Raw genomic sequence first — 17,077 nt, 5'->3', positions numbered from 1 at the left:
ACTTTAAATTCTGAAATAATACTCTTAGAAAAATTCAATGAGAGTAGATTATTTATTAGATATAGCTTTCTAATATGTTTAAATTTAATAACCTTAAATCAGTTTTGATCAGGAAAGTGATCCTTTTATAGAAAATGTCTCATTTGAATAGATGAAATATTCTGTTTAAAAGGATATTAACTTTAGAAATTATAAAATAATTAACTATTATAAATGATTTTATCTATTTTTTTTAACAAAATTTGTTTCATTTTGTTAAAAATACTCCTAATGAAATTAATAATTACTAATTTAAAATAAATTCAATTAATTTTTATTTTATCCATTAATAATACTGTATATTTGTTGAAATTTATCCATAAATTTTGTAATTTAATTCATTTAATGAAAAAAGTTACTAATATATTTATTTCACTAATAATGATATTTCGAAATATTCATTTCAAGCTTCTTTTAAGAACAATATTTAAAAATAAAGAAAAAAGCAGAAAATTTTGTCTGTCTGGTATTTACAGTTTTATATTTTTAAAATTACTAATCAATAAACTATTATAGAATGAAATTTTAAATATATAGAAACTCTTCAAATAAAAAGATAATTTATTGAAAAAAAACAACAAGCTTTGAGTAAAAGTTATAAAATAAAAGTTGATCTTTAAAATTATTTGAGTCATCCTTCAATCATTTTTTCAGATTAATATTCAAAAAGAAAGAGAATGCCAGAAAATTTGAACTTTATTATGGTATTTATAATTTTTTCTGTAAAATTAAATTGTTAATATTTTTAATGAAAAAATAAATTGTAAAATTAATTTCTGTTGAATTAAAAACCCATATTTAAATAAAATTATAAATTTTTTTATAAAATAACAAGAAACAAATATAAGATTTAAAAATAGTAGTTAAAATTTAAATTCCTGTTAAAAAATCTTTAGAAAAATAATTTTTTTCTGAAGGATTGAATAGTTGCATGAACATATTTATTATTATTGAATTGATAAGTAGCATTCAATTAAAAATAAATTATTAATTAATAATTAAATTATTCCAATTAATTTATCAGATAATTAAAAAGATTTCTTAAAGGTATTAACGGTTAAGAGAGTTTGAAAATTTTTAATATTTGTTTAAGAAAAAAAAAATCACAAAAATTAATAAAAATTAAGAATAAAGAAAGAAAATGGTATAAATAAGAATTTCAAGTTTTTAATCTAAAAAATCTGCAAATGGAATTACTACTTAGTTTTTAACATAATCAAATACATAATGAAATTCGTTTATTACATTTTCTCAGCCGAAATAGTTAGTTATAAGAAATTAATTGGAAATATCAAAAAAGTATTAGACATAAATATTATCAATTCGAATAAATCGATATGCGATAAATCAAATCTTCTTTCTTTCAAATAATACCTAAAATCTAATATCTTGGCACTTAATTAAATCGTTTACTTTACCCTATAAAATTATATTAAATCCTAATAATAAAACCTTTCTTTTTATAAAAAAAATAATATTGATAATTAAATTAACAAAAAACCTAACAATAAAAATATGTTTATAATTTAAATAATATGAAAATTAATCATTCAATACAAAAAATAATCTAAAAAAAAAAAAATAAAAAGTGAATTTTAAATGTAAAACAAAAAAATAATTTTAAAAACAAAAAAAAAATAAAAATGATATAAAATTTAAAATAAAATATAGTTAGTAGCTGATCAATATATATTTAAGTTGGTGGTTTCTGTTTGTTTTTTATGAATTAAAAAGCTAAATTATTTGGATTAAAGTAAATTTTCTAAAGAATTTTTATTAAGAATTAATTCATATCTCCTAGCAATAAATTCACTACTTATTCTATAAAAAGAATAAATCTTACAAATAAAGAAAGATAGATTTTTTGTTAAATCAACTAATAGAAAAGACATTATATAGTAAAAATTATACAAAGTTTCTATCAAAAAATAAGTTTAATTAAAAGAATACAATTATTTAAAAGAAAAAGCAAATGGCTGAAGATAAGGAAGTTATAGTACCTGCAGGTGAAGAAGGCGAAGAACAAGAAAGAGAAATTGTTAAGATTCCTAAGAAAGTTGTTTAATATTGCCAAAGTAATTTACTAAATTATGTGTTTTTCCTCTAAATAATCTACATTCACTATCATTTAATTTATATTTTAAACATATCATTTATTTAAAATTAATTATTACTATTCTAGTTTGTTCACTTCCTCCTGAGTACTGCATGTACTAGTCAAACACCAAAGCTAGAAAATGCTAAGAATGGTTAAAAATAAATAACCCTGCATTATTTGTTAAATTCTACGTTGAACCTGAATAAAAAGCTAAAGAATAGGAAAAGTAGCAATAAGAAGGCGCTCCTAAGGAAGGAGAACAACCCAAAGAAGAAAAAAAAGAAATTGAAAAGCCTTAAGCTGAGGAATAAAAGGAATAAGTTGAATTAAAAGATCTGACCCCTGAATAATTAGAAAAATTAGGTAAAATACAAATAATAATTTTAATTTAAGCACATTAATTTATTTTATGATTTTATAAATATTTAGAAATCTAAAAGTAAAAGTAGAATGCTAAGTTGATGGTAAAATGCAATTATTCAATAAGATTATTTATCAAAAAAACATTGTGAATATTGTTTTTAAGCAAATCTAATATATAAAAAGATGTAATTATCTGGCGGTGACAATAAGATTACAATTTTAACAACTAGAAGAAAATTCAAAAAATTCGTCACTGTTGTTACTGGATTAAGCAAATACGGTAAACATTATTCTCTTGCTTCTATTAATTATATGAATTGACAAAATAAAATAAAAGGTGTTAGTTTAAAGGAAGCTGCTAAAAGATTCAGACATAAATTCGCCTGTGGTGCTAAGGAAGAAGGTGAAGAAGTTGAAATTTAAGGAGAAGTAGATGATGTTATTGCTGATTTCATTTGCAAGGAATGGAAGCATGTAAATTAAATAATTAAAAAAGCATATTAACATATGATATTTAAATTAAAAAAAGATTAATTCAAATGTATTTGTGTACAAAAAAGAAGGAGTCCCTGGAAAGAAATGAAAAGATTTATTTAAACAAATATTTAATTAATTTCTTAAAGTATAGAAATATTTAATTGTATACTTAAATTAGTATTATAAAATTAAGCTAATGGATAAAACGTTTTTTAAATCAGTTTTTTGATTCTAATTTTTTCAATACTATTCAAAATTTTATATATAATTTATTTAAATTTAAATTCATTTTTAACATAAACTAACTCATAAAATTTTACTAAAAAAATATTTATTTATATTAATTAAATAAAATACATGTTTTTAATAAATTAATTAAAAAAAATAATTGAAATTCAAATATTTGCTTTTAATTTAAATAATTGATAATTGATACCTTTAATATTTTTTTAGAACTTGTTTAATGATTTAAATAATTATTTTTATAATATTTAATATAAATACTTATTTGTAATTTAAGAAATATTCTATTTTGATATTCTACTAAAAAGTATTAGCATTGGTATTTTTTTACTTACAGAATACCTTAATAAAATTAAAATTAAAATTTTTAGAAAATGAAACTGTGGCTAGAAATAAACTTAAAGTTTACTTATTTGAATATTTTCAAAAAAATAATTGTTTCAAATAAAATTTCAAAAGAAAAAGGAACATATATTTATTGCTTAAGTGCAAACTTAAATAAAAATAAAAACTCATTGTTTTTCAAAGAAAAAATTTATTCAAATAATATTTAAATTAATATTTTTAGATGAGTATTTCTTAGATTAATTAGAGGTTATTTTGAAAAATATTTAAATCTATTTTTCATTTTAAGTTAATTTTTTTAATTAGTTTTTGTATTATGTTAGTTCTAAAATTAGTAAATTTAGGTTTCGTAAATAAAAAAAATTTTAATATTGCCCATTTTTGTTTTATTTTAATGTAATTCTTACAATTAAAAATTTTTAATGATTTTAAAAAAAACTATTTATTTTTATATTTTAATGTATAAAATTTTTAGCCTAGGATAAAAAAGTAAAATTATATTTTTGGTGATATATTTTTTTAATATTAATTCAATAAAGAATGCAAAAAGCTATAATTTAATTAGAGCAATATCATAAATCAAATTAATTACTTTATGACAGATAAATAAATTTTAATATCATATTTATTGAAATTTTTATGAAAAGGGAAAATTGACTTTATAAAATAAGATCTTAAGTGTTATTATTAATCATTAAAAAATTTATAATTAATATTTATTCAAACTGCCTTTTACAACTGAAATTATAGAGAAAAATTAAATGTTTCAACGCATTTTAATTTTATAAAATAATTTTAAAACATGTAAAAAATTGAACTTTTTTGCTTAGTAAGAAACTCTGTTAACAGTTTAAAACATCATACGATTATTTTTATTTTTTAGGATTTGTTTATTGTTACAGATATAATATATATTTGAGATATAACTAAGTTATGGAGAATATCATTCATTGATTATTCATCATAAATTATTTAACTAACTATAAACAATGAAATTAAGTTATGATTCACATATGTTGTTCACTCTCCAAAAATTGAGGAAATAAATACAAATTAAAAAATTAGTTGATGAGAAATAACAATCATTTAATTTATAGTCTCTGAAATGAAATTTTATCAAACAAACAAATCAAATAAAAATGCAAAAATCAAAAACTAAATGCAAAGAACATTACTAAAAGAAAAAAAGCCTTTAACAATATTTATAATAATTAAAGAAATCCATCAAAATATAGGAAGCAAAATTAGTAATTAATTAATATTATATTCTTATTGCTTGCAATAAATAAGAAAATTTAGAATAACTGTAAAGAAACAAACATTGGTTAAGATAAATAGCTAGCTAGTTAAGACAATAAAACACTGATACTAAAAAACCATTTCTATAGCCAAGAATATTTATTTTTTCTAAAGGTAAAACATAGTTTAGTCCAGGTCATTCAAATACTAGTACAAGATATAAAATAAAAATACTTTAAATATGAATACTCAAAATATACCTTCACTACAATCTGACTCAAATTAGGAGATATTAAAAGATAATTTATCCAAAGGTGCTACTTAAAAGTCATAAGTTAAGAGTGCTTAAAACAAAGATAATAATGGATCCCCAAACGACATTTTGAGTGCTTTTAACCATAAAAGCTCTATATCCAAATTAAATTAGGATTTAATTAATTCAAGTTTCAATCAGACAACTAACACTTTAGGATAACAATTAGCTGACATTTTATTTTACTGCAGAAAAAGATTAGATGAGGTACTTTTTTCTTAGTTTTAAGTTAAAGTTTTTATATTTATTTGGATGAAAGCATGGAAAATAATTATCTCCTTATATTTACCATCTTATTTTTTACTCTTCAGCAAATTTATTCAAATTTTCAAAAATATTTAATTTTGTTAAATAAAAGCTCTTAAAAACAACAAAAAAGGATTAAAATAATTTTTGATTTACCAACAAAACAAACTTTCTAATCTTACTTTTTATTTAAAACCAAAGAACTCAGTCGATTATCTTACTAAAGTGATCCCTCTTGATTATGAAAAAGAAGAAATGGAATTGATTGAAGTGCCTGAGTTAGCTTAGTATATCAAACAAATAATTAATTATCTTACTAAGTGTAAACTTGAAATGGAAGCTAAAATGCAATAGCTCATCAAACCTGATGAAGAATACATGAATGAATATGAAGGAATGCTTCAAAAAATGGAAGCAGAGTGCCGTAATCATATTCGAATTGAACAGTAATTAAAAATTTATGCAGAGACAGCTCAAGAAAGACTTGAATTTGTTGAAAGGGATTTAGAAGTGCTAGAAAAGCAAAACGAAGAACTTAAATTATAATTAAATGTAAATTTTACAAAATAAAATATATTCAAAAATTATTAAACAATTACTTAACAACCTTTTAAAAATATAAAGAAAATGACATAGACAAACGAAGAGCTTATAGGTTTGAATAGATAGAGAGATGATAAAATTGATTAATTGAAAAAGAAAATCAAAGAACTAGAGGAATAAGTTGATAAATAGCAATAGTAGCTACTTCACTAAAGTAGCTCTTCTTTGAATAAATTAGCTAAAATTCCTTTACATAACAATAGAGGATCTATTAGAGACTCTGTTGATCATAATTAACAAATTAATAGCAATCATTATGGAGAGTAAAGTAGTTTAAGTGGGGCTATGCCATCAAGTGGTGGAAATTCTCACAAAAATTTGATACAAAATAATCAGAATTAGTCTGCACATCCATCTTCAAGCGAAAACAGTTCTTAAAAGCAATAAGTAAATCCATAATAATTAGGTACTAATTAGTAATCTTTACAAAATAAGAGAAGTAAGAGAAGTGTTAGTACATTAAACTCAGGTGTAAATAATGACGAGGGTTCTAACACTTAAAGAGAAGTAATGAAATAGCTAGAAAATAACGCTAATCGCCTCAAAACAGAACCTTATCATAATATAAATCATTCAACTGGTTAAAACTCTAATGCTTTGAAATCTACTAGTAGTAGTCACTAATACAACATGAATGGTAGCCAAAATACATAACCTTCAAATACTTATTCATAAGATGCTCTTGCATACTTACTTGGAAACTCTAATTATAAACCTTCATCTTCATCATCCTAAAATAATCGCTCTTCAACAAATATAAAGGAAGATAATAAAAGGATTATGGAAAAATACTTATTTGATAAGGGAGATGTAATTAAATTATTTTTTTTAATTTTAATTAACTTTTTTTTGCTAATTAACAGAAGGCCGTATTGAAAAAAATATATGGAGACAGTGCCAAATCAAAATCTTTTATAGATCTAAACAAAAGCTAGAAAAATTAAAATTCAAGCAGAGGAAACAGTACTCATGCATCAAAAGGATCTCAGCCATCTAGCAGTTAAAACTAATAGCAAAATCTTATTAAGCAAATTTAGCAACAATAAATAATCAAGTAAGTCTAAAGCTAATAAGTTCTGAACAGGATACAGTAAAAGATAAACCAAACAATATAAAATAATGGAAGCAGTAAGAATAGCAATGCAAATAACAGTTCAAACAACTTAAGTAATCTTTATCACAATAACAGTAGTAATAACAATACTTTGTCTTAGTCCTAAACTTAAAGAGCTTTATCTAGAAGCAAAAGTAGAAGTAAAGTTAAAGAATCAAGCAACGATAATTCCAAAATATAAAAGGAGTACAATATCTATACTTTAAATCCTTAAAATGTTTATAAAGTGCAATAAGCTAAAAACTCACCCTTGAAGTAGTCGAAGTAAGATAGCCATAGAAGCTAAAGCCTAGATGCCTATAGTAAAATGAATAATAGTAAGTAGTAGGCTAGCTATAATCTCAAATGATTTATGCATAATTAACAACAATAAAAATAAACTTTAAAAATTCAACTTAAATTTAACTGACATTTTTAACAACAAGAACAATAACAAAAATATGAGAAATTATTAATTAATTTATTTCAACTTATAATTTTGGTTCATTTCTTAGAAAAAGGATTTTATAGATTAAATTAATAAATAAATAAATAAACAAATTAATAACAGCTACTTAGATGAATTAGCACTTTCAAAAATAAATCAATTAATAAAAATAATTTAATATTTTTTTAATTCTTCAAATAAAACTAGCCAACATATTAATAAAACCTAACCTTTGGTCTATCTAAATATGAAAGACACTTTGTACATAATTCCTCTTATCTTTATATCTATCTATATTAATAAAAAATTGATAATTTGCTTATTGTTTTTTGTTGTAATATTTTTCCACCTACACATTCAATATATCCTACTAGTATTTATCAAATACTTTCAAATTTTTGACTTGTTTAATTTATAAAATTGTAAAATTCTTTAAATTCAGATATCAAAGTAGAATTATTAAAATTTGATTGCCTTTTTAAATTTAATATTTCTTATAAAAATAAAAAATATATTTTAAGCCAACAAAACAAAAAATATATTTTCAAAAGATTGAAGATGTTAAAATTTTTACTCTTAAAATTTTATATTAGAAATCAAAATAATGAGCAGAATCATGCTAAGAAGATTATATATAAATTAACAAACTGAGCTTGCTATTCTCTTGTATGTTAAATACACTATTCCATTGATTTTCAATGAGATTAGAGAGAAAACATTAACAGATCAGAATGAATCTTTTTTAAATAATTTTTTTTAATTAATTAAGATATTTGTTTTTGAAAGTGATGTTTCTACTACTTTATTTATTTATCTGCAATAGAATCAAGATATTAACAAGAAGAATGAAGGAAGGTATTGATTGAATCAATTAAAACGAAAAAAAAAAATAAATAAAGAATCAAATATTAATTTTATAATAAAAAATAAAAAATAGTAAATAAATAAATAAAAATCTTTAATAGGATTTGAAAAAGCATATTCAAGACTGAAAAGGTACTAAAAAATTAAATTTTTAAACAATATTAAACATTTAGAATAATGGCATATTTTTTTATTGGTCAAATAAGTTGTCTCATATTTTTTCTTCTAACATTTTATAGGATAAGAACAGTACATTTAGAATAATATGAGTTTAAGCAGCGTTAGATAGTACTTGCAATTATTGTAAGAAAAGGATAATGAGCTAAAAGTTATTGGATTGGAAAAGTTAGTTTCTGTTGTAGAAACCAACTGGGCTGAAATAGCTGATCATCTTGGAGATATGTAATTAATTCATAATAAAAATACACAGAAATTAAATAGCACAAAGAAAAGAATTTAGATAGTTTCGTTATTTTAAAGGGATGAAGCAATTTATATTTATCCAACAAAAGAGATAATCAATTACTTCATATTTTAAAAACTGAAAATAAGTTTATGATATTTAAGATTTAAATAAATAATTGTTGCTTAGCTTTAGATCTAAATAGTGAGATAATACTGAAATTATTTAAGTTCTAAAATTGCTTATAATATAAAATATTGTTGCCTTTTAAAATATAACTTTTCTTCTAACAAAATAAATAGTGAAAATTTATATGAAGATGAGTCATTCCCTAAGAGATAGTTGGCCTATTACTTGGCATCTAAGGTATATTTCAATTTAGAAGAATATGAAGATGCCCTAGACTTAGCTTTAGAATCATAAGAATACTTTTAAGTTGATGAAAACACATAATTTGTAGAAGTTTTAGTTAATACTTGCATTAATAAATATATTACTCATAGATAATCTGACTAGGTAATTAATATTAATTAATTAACAAATGAACAATATTAGAATTTATTCAAAGATAGACAAATAGAATGAAAAATTGAAAGATTGAAAGATAGATAGATAATTAGATATGCAAATTCAAATCAAATCAAATCAAAATTTTTGTTTGCCTGTTTATTTATCAATTTATTTTTTTATTTTTGAATGAATTTTTTACTTAAACTGGTTTAAAACGATGTCCTATTTTTTAATCTATTATAAAAAAATAAATAGACCACAAAGTTAAATCCTAAATATGAATCTATAGTTGAACGTATGTTTGCAAAATGTTAGAGGGATTAAGATTATAAAAGCGGTTTAGGTATTGCAGTAGAAAGTCGTAGAACTGATAAAATTAATGAAATACTCTCCCAATCAGAAGAATCTAAGCGTGGTGAATTAGTGAATTACTTATATGATGTTTGTATTAAATCATTAAACAGCAGAAATTATCGTATTGAAATTATGCAACTCTTGATTTCATTTTACAAAGAAAAACTTGCTTCTCAAGGATTGCTTCCTCATGAATATATTAATTTAAGTTTAAGCTACCACACTTTAGGAAAGTATGAAGAGTGTTCATAATTAATTGATGATCTTCTTGCCAAAAATATACCTCTTGCCTATCAAGTAGCCACAGAAATTAGTGAAACTTAAAATTACAGCTTTATTAAGAAGGTAACTTACCTAGAATTTATCTTTTTAAAATAAATTTTTATCAGTAAAAAAATATAAAAGCGTTTTTGATTTAATTAAAATTAGGTTATTCAAGCTTTACCAATTGAGGAAAGTAACAGCGAAAAGCGTAAAACAGTCATAGATATTTTAGATGGTAGAACATAAAGAGAAATTAACTAAAAAGTTCTTGAACATTTAAATAAAAGTGATCCTCTCTACATCAAGCAAATCCATTCTGCAGTTGACTCAAAGAAATCAGTTGCTCATACTGCTTTGATTCTCTGTAATTCTATTTTGAATGCAGGAACTGGAAACGATTAATTCGTTAAAGATAATATTGGTAAAATTAGACATAATTTTAATAAAAATAGTTTTACATATATTTATTAATTTAAACAGATTGGGCTTAAAAAAGTTAATTGTGGGCTAGATTCGCTTCTTTGGCCTCTTTAGGTATGATCCACTCTGGAAAACCTGAATAAGCTAAATAAATTTTTGCAAGTCATCTTCCCAAGGGATAAGCAGGTGGTAACACCGGAGGTGCTCCTAATTACTACAGTAATGGAGGTGCATTATATGGTATAGGTATTATGCACAGTGGTACACGTGATCCCGAAACTATTAGATATTTAACAGATATTATTAAAGACCCTCAATAAAATAAATAAGAACCTATTCTTCATGGTGCTTGTCTTGGGCTTGGTCTTGCAGGTTTGGCTTCTGAAGATGAAAGTAAATTTTATAGTTTTTGTATTAATACAGCCTAAAATAAAAAATCAAATTATTAAAAGCCTTATTCGAAGTTTTGAAGAATGTTTTAATGAACGACAGTGCAGTAACTGGTGAATCTGCAGCACTTGCTATTGGTCTTATCATGGCAGGAACAAATAATGAAAATGCAATTACAGAATTATTGAAGTTCGGTTCTGAAACACAACATGAAAAAATTATTAGAGCAACTGGTCTTGCTCTTGCTTTAGTTTCTTTCGGATAAGAAGAAAATGCTGACGGTGTTATCGAATCACTTCTTACTGATAAAGATTTTATTCTTAGGTAATTTTTGAAAATTATTTTAGCAAATATACTTATATAAAATTGTTTAATAGATACGGTGGTGTCTTAACTGTTGGTCTTGCTTATGTTGGTACTTCCAACAATAAAGCTATTAGAAAATTACTTCATTATGCAGTTGATGATGTTGCTGATGATGTCAGAAGAGCAGCTGTTATCGCATTAGGTTTTGTTATGTTTAACTAATATGAACAAATGCCTAAAATTATGAATCTTTTAGCCATGAGTTATAGTCCTCACGTAAGATATGGTACTGCCATTGCTTTAGGTATAGCATGCGCTGGCACTGGATACTAAGAAGCCTTAAATATGATTGAACCAATGCTCACTGACACCACTGACTTTGTAAGATAGGGAGCTATGATTGGTACAGCTCTTATTTTACAATAAGCCAATTAAAACTCTGAACCTAAATTAGAAAAATTCAAAAAGACTCTTTAAAGCGTTTATTCTAAAAAGCACGAAGATATTTTATGTAAGATGGGTGCCATACTTTCATCTGGTATTATTGAGGCTGGTGGAAGAAATTAAGTTGTTAGACTTGCTTCTTAGTAAGCATTTAAAATTTAATGAGCATTTAAATTTAAATAAATATTTTTCTTTTAATAGATAAGGTTTCCCTAAATTAGCTAGTTGCGTTGGTATGGTTATTTTCACCAATTTCTGGTACTGGTTCCCTTATGTTAACTTCATTAATTTGAGTTTTGCTCCTTCTGCTTTAATTGGTATTGATTAAACCTTACGTATTCCTACAGACTTCAGCTTTAAAATTAATACAAAGAAGAGCACTTATGATTACCCTGAGCCAATTAAATAAGATGACAACAAAGATAAAAAGGAATTTGAAAAGGTAACTCTTTCAACAACTAACAAGGCTAAGGCCAGAGCTGCTGTCAAAAGTAAAATTATTGCCTACCTAAATTTAATTTATTAAAAATTATACAATTTATTAACAAAAAGTTGATGCTAAAGATAGTAAAATGGAAGAAGAAGTTGCTGGTACAAGTTAAGCTGAAAATAAAGAAAAGGCAGAAGAAAAAACTGAAGAAAAAGAGCCAAATTCTTATATTTAAACAAATCCTGGTAGAGTACTTGAGAAATAAAAGAAATATGTTGAGTTTATAGAGAATCATAGATATCAACCTATTATTAAAGTAAAACAAACTACTTTTTATTAGCCATTTTTTATTTTAATTTATAAATAAAACTTTATCTAGGAAAGAAAATTCGGTATTGTATTTTTAAATGATACATAAAATTCAGATGATGCCAGCTACCTTGGAGTTGCTAAAAAATGTATATTTTAATTTAATTTTTATTACAAAATAATTAATATTATCTTTTTATATAGAAGCTGAATAAAAATCTGAAATGGTTCCAGAACAAGCTGTTGGTGACTAAAACGATGATATAGCTCCACCTGAGGACTTCGTCTATGATGAAAACTAATAACTTTTGAATTGATTTACCTGATATTATTATAAAATAAATATAAATGAAAATTAAAAAATAATAAATGTTTAAATTAAAATACTCAAAATTAATGCATTTTTATACTTTTAACAATGTAAATTAAAGTGATGTCATTTTTCATTTTGATATCTTAACATCAATTAATTAATCAATTAATATAACAAATACAATTTTTTAAATTAATTTTGTGTATATTCTCTCATTAAATTTTTCTAATAAAGAAAAGTTGAAAAGTATGATTGATTATTCACAATTTTTTTTATTAAATAACAATAAATATTCAATTTAATTTATTGAATTAATCATTTCAAGTTCAATTTTTTAATATAAAATAATTTTATAAATTTAGTTACAAAAAACAAGAGTTTTGTTAATATTTCAAAAAAAATTGTAACTTTGACTTATTCTATTTGAACTTAGTAATTAAAAAATTAATTTATAGTTTAACATAAAATGTTAGTAAAAATCTTTAATTAAAAATATGTGACAGTAATAGAGTAATGATAGAAAGCTGGTTTTGCTACCATCAAATTTAATATTAAAATAAAAAATTAATATATAGATCACATAAATTTACTCAATATTTTACTAATCTATATTTTTATATACTAATTTGTTAAAGAAGTATCATTCATTATGAATATTTTTTAATTCAGTTGGAAAGGAAAGCAGGCTTCTTGACGATGCAAACGTTCTTGATTTCAATGGCATCGTTGTAGATGGCCTTAAGGGTGGGGAAGAGATCGTTAAGATTTAAAGTCTTGATGTCTTCAACAGCTTGCTTGGATTTGTTGAAAACTTCAACACCATCCTTGACGCAGACCTTAAGACTGGCGACATTGTCAACAGTGGGGAGGTGGAGAGCATCAACACCACAGTCTCTGAAAGTAACAACGGCGTTGTTGTATAAGTTAATGGTTTCTTCGAAGATATCTTCAATGGGAAGAGTGCTGTTCTTGTAATCTTGGATTAATTACTTAGCAGCATCAACGTCTTGCTTGGCTTCTTGGATGCACTTAATTAAATTGATGCTCAAATCAACACCGTCAGCTAAGAGGATGGTAGAGTTAGGCTTGGCAACAATAGAGCAGTTTTCCTTGGCAGAGGGGAGAGCTTGGAGGAGGACTTAGAGAGCTTGAACGATGGGAACAAGGTCTTAGACGATGTGCTTTTGCTTAATCAAGGCAACAAAGGTTTCGGTGGCATTGACGATGGTATCAATGTTGTCTAAATTAATAAATAAAAAGTGTAAGTAATAATATAAAAAAAGGAATCAATTAAACTTTTGAGCTCTTTGTTATTAAAAGAGAAGGTATTTATGAAATGTGTGGATTTTTGAGAATGATTTTTATTATAACCAAATTCTTTGATCTGAATGAATGTTAGTGTTTTAATAATATTTTTGGTGGTAAAATTTGAATAGAAAAAAGCTTTCCAAAAATTGATTGTTAAGCTATATTTATCTGTATTGATATTTATTAATTAATCAGTCAGAGCTATCAAGAGGTTTTCATTCAATTCAAAAAAAAAATAAAATTCTTTTTCTCAAATATTCATCATTTCATTTTTGTAAAGATTTTAAGCTTGTCTTAAAGCCAAATAATTACTGAAACATAAGTTGGAGTTGGAGAAGGTGAAAGCATCAAGCTTGTCAATTAACTTGATATCAATAGCGCAACCGTGGAGGAGGGGGTTAACATCTTCAACAGAAGCGTAGAGATCAGTTAAGGTGGTAGAGATGGAGACGGGATCAGTGTGGATAGCAGCAAGAGCAACCTTGACATCGTGAGCAAGCTTAGCAGCGTTGGTGAAGCAAGTTTCGAAGTCAATGTTGAAGTTGAAGGTGGCAGCTTCTTCTTGAGCAGAAATGGTACCAACCAAAGCGATTAATAAAATGGAAAGGATAGCCTTGTTCATTTTTATTTAAATTTCTTTATTTACTTATCTTTTATCTGAATTAATAATTATTATATATTAAAGACTAAATCTTGAATGATTTTTTTAATCGCTAAGTCTTTATAGAGTCTAATTGAATGAAAACTAAAAAATTAATAAAATAGTGGAAAAGTTAATCTTCTAATTTTTGTATATCTGTATTTCTTTTATAAACTAAATTGCATCATATTATGACTGTTTTTACCACAATCTTCATGTAAAAGCAGAGTGACTTAAACATATGCATCATTATAAAAGAATATTTATCATTTTATATCCAATTTTGTTTTAAAAGTTAAGAATATTATATAAAATTATTTAAGTTTTTGGCTTTTTCCTAACTATCACTTTTAGATATTTACATAGGATAAAGCTAATTACTACTTTTTTTAAACCAGCAATGATAATTATCTAAAAAATTTGATTCAAAATTAGTTTTTTTCTGCTATAATTTCATAGTACATAATTAATAAATAAGCTCATATTATTATCTATATTTAGTAAAGCTGAAAATGACTAAACTAATTCCAAAGTTTTTAATTAATTTTGTCAATACTATTTGTAAGTTAAATGTTCTTTGATTGACAGATCTAAATTTAGTAAAAATTAATTGATAATACCTAAAGTTAAAAATAGTTGAATTAATGAACACTTTTTTAATTTGTAAAAATATTTAAAAATAGGCCATATAATAACCACTTTTTATTTTGTAATTAAATTTGCTCAAATATAAATTTTTTCATATATTATGTAAAAAGGGCTTTGAAATCAAAAAGTTAAACATAATTATTATGCTAATTAACAAATATTCTAAGTGTTGTGGGATAAAAGTTTTGATTTGTAAATACTATTTTATAATATTTTAATTAGATTAAAATAAAATTATTTAATTTTTATCATATATTTTTTTAAATATAAAATTTTATATTATAATAATATAAACTTTATACAAAAAGTTCAAATACTTTTTCTAAAATTTTTGGCAAATTATCAGACCAAATTATATTATAAAAAAATGATAAATTCAATAATAAAAGCTATTTATCTGAATTTATAATAATTAAAAAATTGTAATCCAATTTAATTTATTAATTATTAATAAATAAAGTAAGAATTTCAATAATTATTAATAAATAAAATAAGAATTTCAATAATTATCACAAAATATTTAATTGTTTAAATAATTTTACTAAATTAATCAAATATACCAAACAAGCAATCATATTTTAATTATTTCAATCAGTAATTTATAAACTAAAAACACTTAAAATTATAATATTTTATTTCTAATAATTAAATTTGATATTTTAAATTATTATTTTTCTTAATAAGAATAAAGAATTAATTAGTTTTTTTATAAAAGTAAAATTTTTAATTAAAAATTTATATTTTCAAAAAATGTTGGCTGAAAAAAAATTTATATTAAAGATACATTTATATTAAATTTTTAAGAGACTTTCATATATAATCATATTAAGAAATTCAATAAAAATTAAAATGACTTAAAATAAATTTTATTTGGCCAGAGTTATAACAATATAAATAAAAAAGTATTAAAAAATTTATTTATTTTTTCTTTTTATTTTACAATTTCGTAGAAATCTTAAAACTAAACATGATTTATATTTATTTTACATAATTTTATATAAAAGTGTAACCCTAGAATAATTAATAAAGCTGATTAAGCTGTAACCTAAAATAATTTTAATGATAAATAAAATTTAAATAATAGTGAAGAATTATTTGCAAATTATTAGCTTTATTGGTATTAAATATTTATTTGCTAGATTTTCCTAAATTCGCTAAAAGAAATAAAATTAGTTCTAGTATGAGCATTTTCTCCTTTATTTAAAAAATTTGTAAAATTATTCATAAAAAAATATTTATTAACATTTTTTATTTTTTAAAGCTGAGAAATATACTAAATTTTTTAAAAAGAAAAGGCAAATAAATTTATTAAAAATAAATTTTTTCAAACCAAGTAAATTAAAAGGAAGGCCGATAAAGTCTGTAAGTAAGTAAATATAATTAATCGCAAAACCAAAAAAAATTAACACTTGAATTTTATTAAATATCTATATTTACTAGAAAAATATTGAATATTAATGAAAATAAATAATTTTGTTAACCATTAAATTTAGAAGCAGTAAAAAATAATAATAAAACTTAGTATAATTATACACGCTTAAATAAAACAATATTTAATTATTTATGCATTTTTTAAACTTTATTTTAATTAAAATATAAAGTGAGAGTAAATATTGTAGAAATAAGTATTTTACAAATCAAAAAAAAAATTTTGAATATCAAATAATTTATTTATTTATTCAACTGGTATTTAGATTGATTAAAAGAAAGAAGTTAAAATATCTGATGCTTTGTTTATATCTAAATTTTTATTTTTGTTTCTGATAGATCTTTTTTAATAAAGGGATTACTTTCTGATATATTTTATTCTGACTTGCAATAAAAAGATGATATTATTTTACCAAATTTCTTTACAATCATAAAATTAAAACCTTATATTAAAAGAATATATAAATTAAGAAAAGTAACTATACTGATAATTATGACATTATTTAATATTATTAACAATTTAGAACGAAGACTTGAGA

General features: G+C 22.7%; 4 protein-coding genes across 4 annotated transcripts; 3 read left to right on the top strand and 1 right to left on the bottom strand. All coding sequences in view use genetic code 6, as the record gives it.

Moving 5' to 3' along the window:
- Positions 1–2,011: 2,011 nt before the first annotated feature.
- Positions 2,012–3,083, top strand: TTHERM_00442240 (translation initiation factor SUI1; the record flags this gene model as incomplete). The annotated part of the gene is made up of 6 exons (XM_001033137.3): positions 2,012–2,114; positions 2,222–2,500; positions 2,567–2,601; positions 2,684–2,780; positions 2,838–2,974; positions 3,030–3,083. The coding sequence occupies 6 exons, from the start codon at positions 2,012–2,014 to the stop codon at positions 3,081–3,083; spliced, it is 705 nt and encodes a 234-aa protein (XP_001033137.3).
- Positions 3,084–5,045: 1,962 nt separating this feature from the next.
- Positions 5,046–7,429, top strand: TTHERM_00442230 (hypothetical protein; the record flags this gene model as incomplete). Its single annotated transcript, XM_001033136.3, has 4 exons — positions 5,046–5,324; positions 5,565–5,915; positions 5,988–6,776; positions 6,830–7,429. 4 exons carry the CDS (start codon positions 5,046–5,048, stop codon positions 7,427–7,429), a joined length of 2,019 nt encoding a protein of 672 aa, XP_001033136.3.
- A 1,207-nt stretch (positions 7,430–8,636) lies between these two features.
- TTHERM_00442210 (26S proteasome regulatory complex, subunit RPN2) lies at positions 8,637–12,518 on the top strand (the record flags this gene model as incomplete). The annotated part of the gene is made up of 11 exons (XM_001033134.3): positions 8,637–8,773; positions 9,077–9,290; positions 9,540–9,983; positions 10,068–10,323; positions 10,383–10,715; positions 10,775–11,036; positions 11,090–11,605; positions 11,664–11,953; positions 12,015–12,208; positions 12,272–12,350; positions 12,406–12,518. 11 exons carry the CDS (start codon positions 8,637–8,639, stop codon positions 12,516–12,518), a joined length of 2,838 nt encoding a protein of 945 aa, XP_001033134.2.
- Positions 12,519–13,179: 661 nt separating this feature from the next.
- Positions 13,180–14,444, bottom strand: TTHERM_00442200 (hypothetical protein; the record flags this gene model as incomplete). The annotated part of the gene is made up of 2 exons (XM_001033133.3): positions 13,180–13,754; positions 14,135–14,444. 2 exons carry the CDS (start codon positions 14,442–14,444, stop codon positions 13,180–13,182), a joined length of 885 nt encoding a protein of 294 aa, XP_001033133.1.
- Between the last annotated feature and the right edge of the window lie 2,633 nt (positions 14,445–17,077).

Source organism: Tetrahymena thermophila (genome assembly GCF_000189635.1).
Source record: "Tetrahymena thermophila SB210 genomic scaffold scf_8254609, whole genome shotgun sequence".
In the NCBI taxonomy this organism is placed as follows: Eukaryota; Ciliophora; class Oligohymenophorea; order Hymenostomatida; family Tetrahymenidae; genus Tetrahymena; species Tetrahymena thermophila.
The sequence above is the reverse complement of the archived record's forward strand: the minus strand, read 5'-3'. Positions and strand labels throughout refer to the sequence as shown.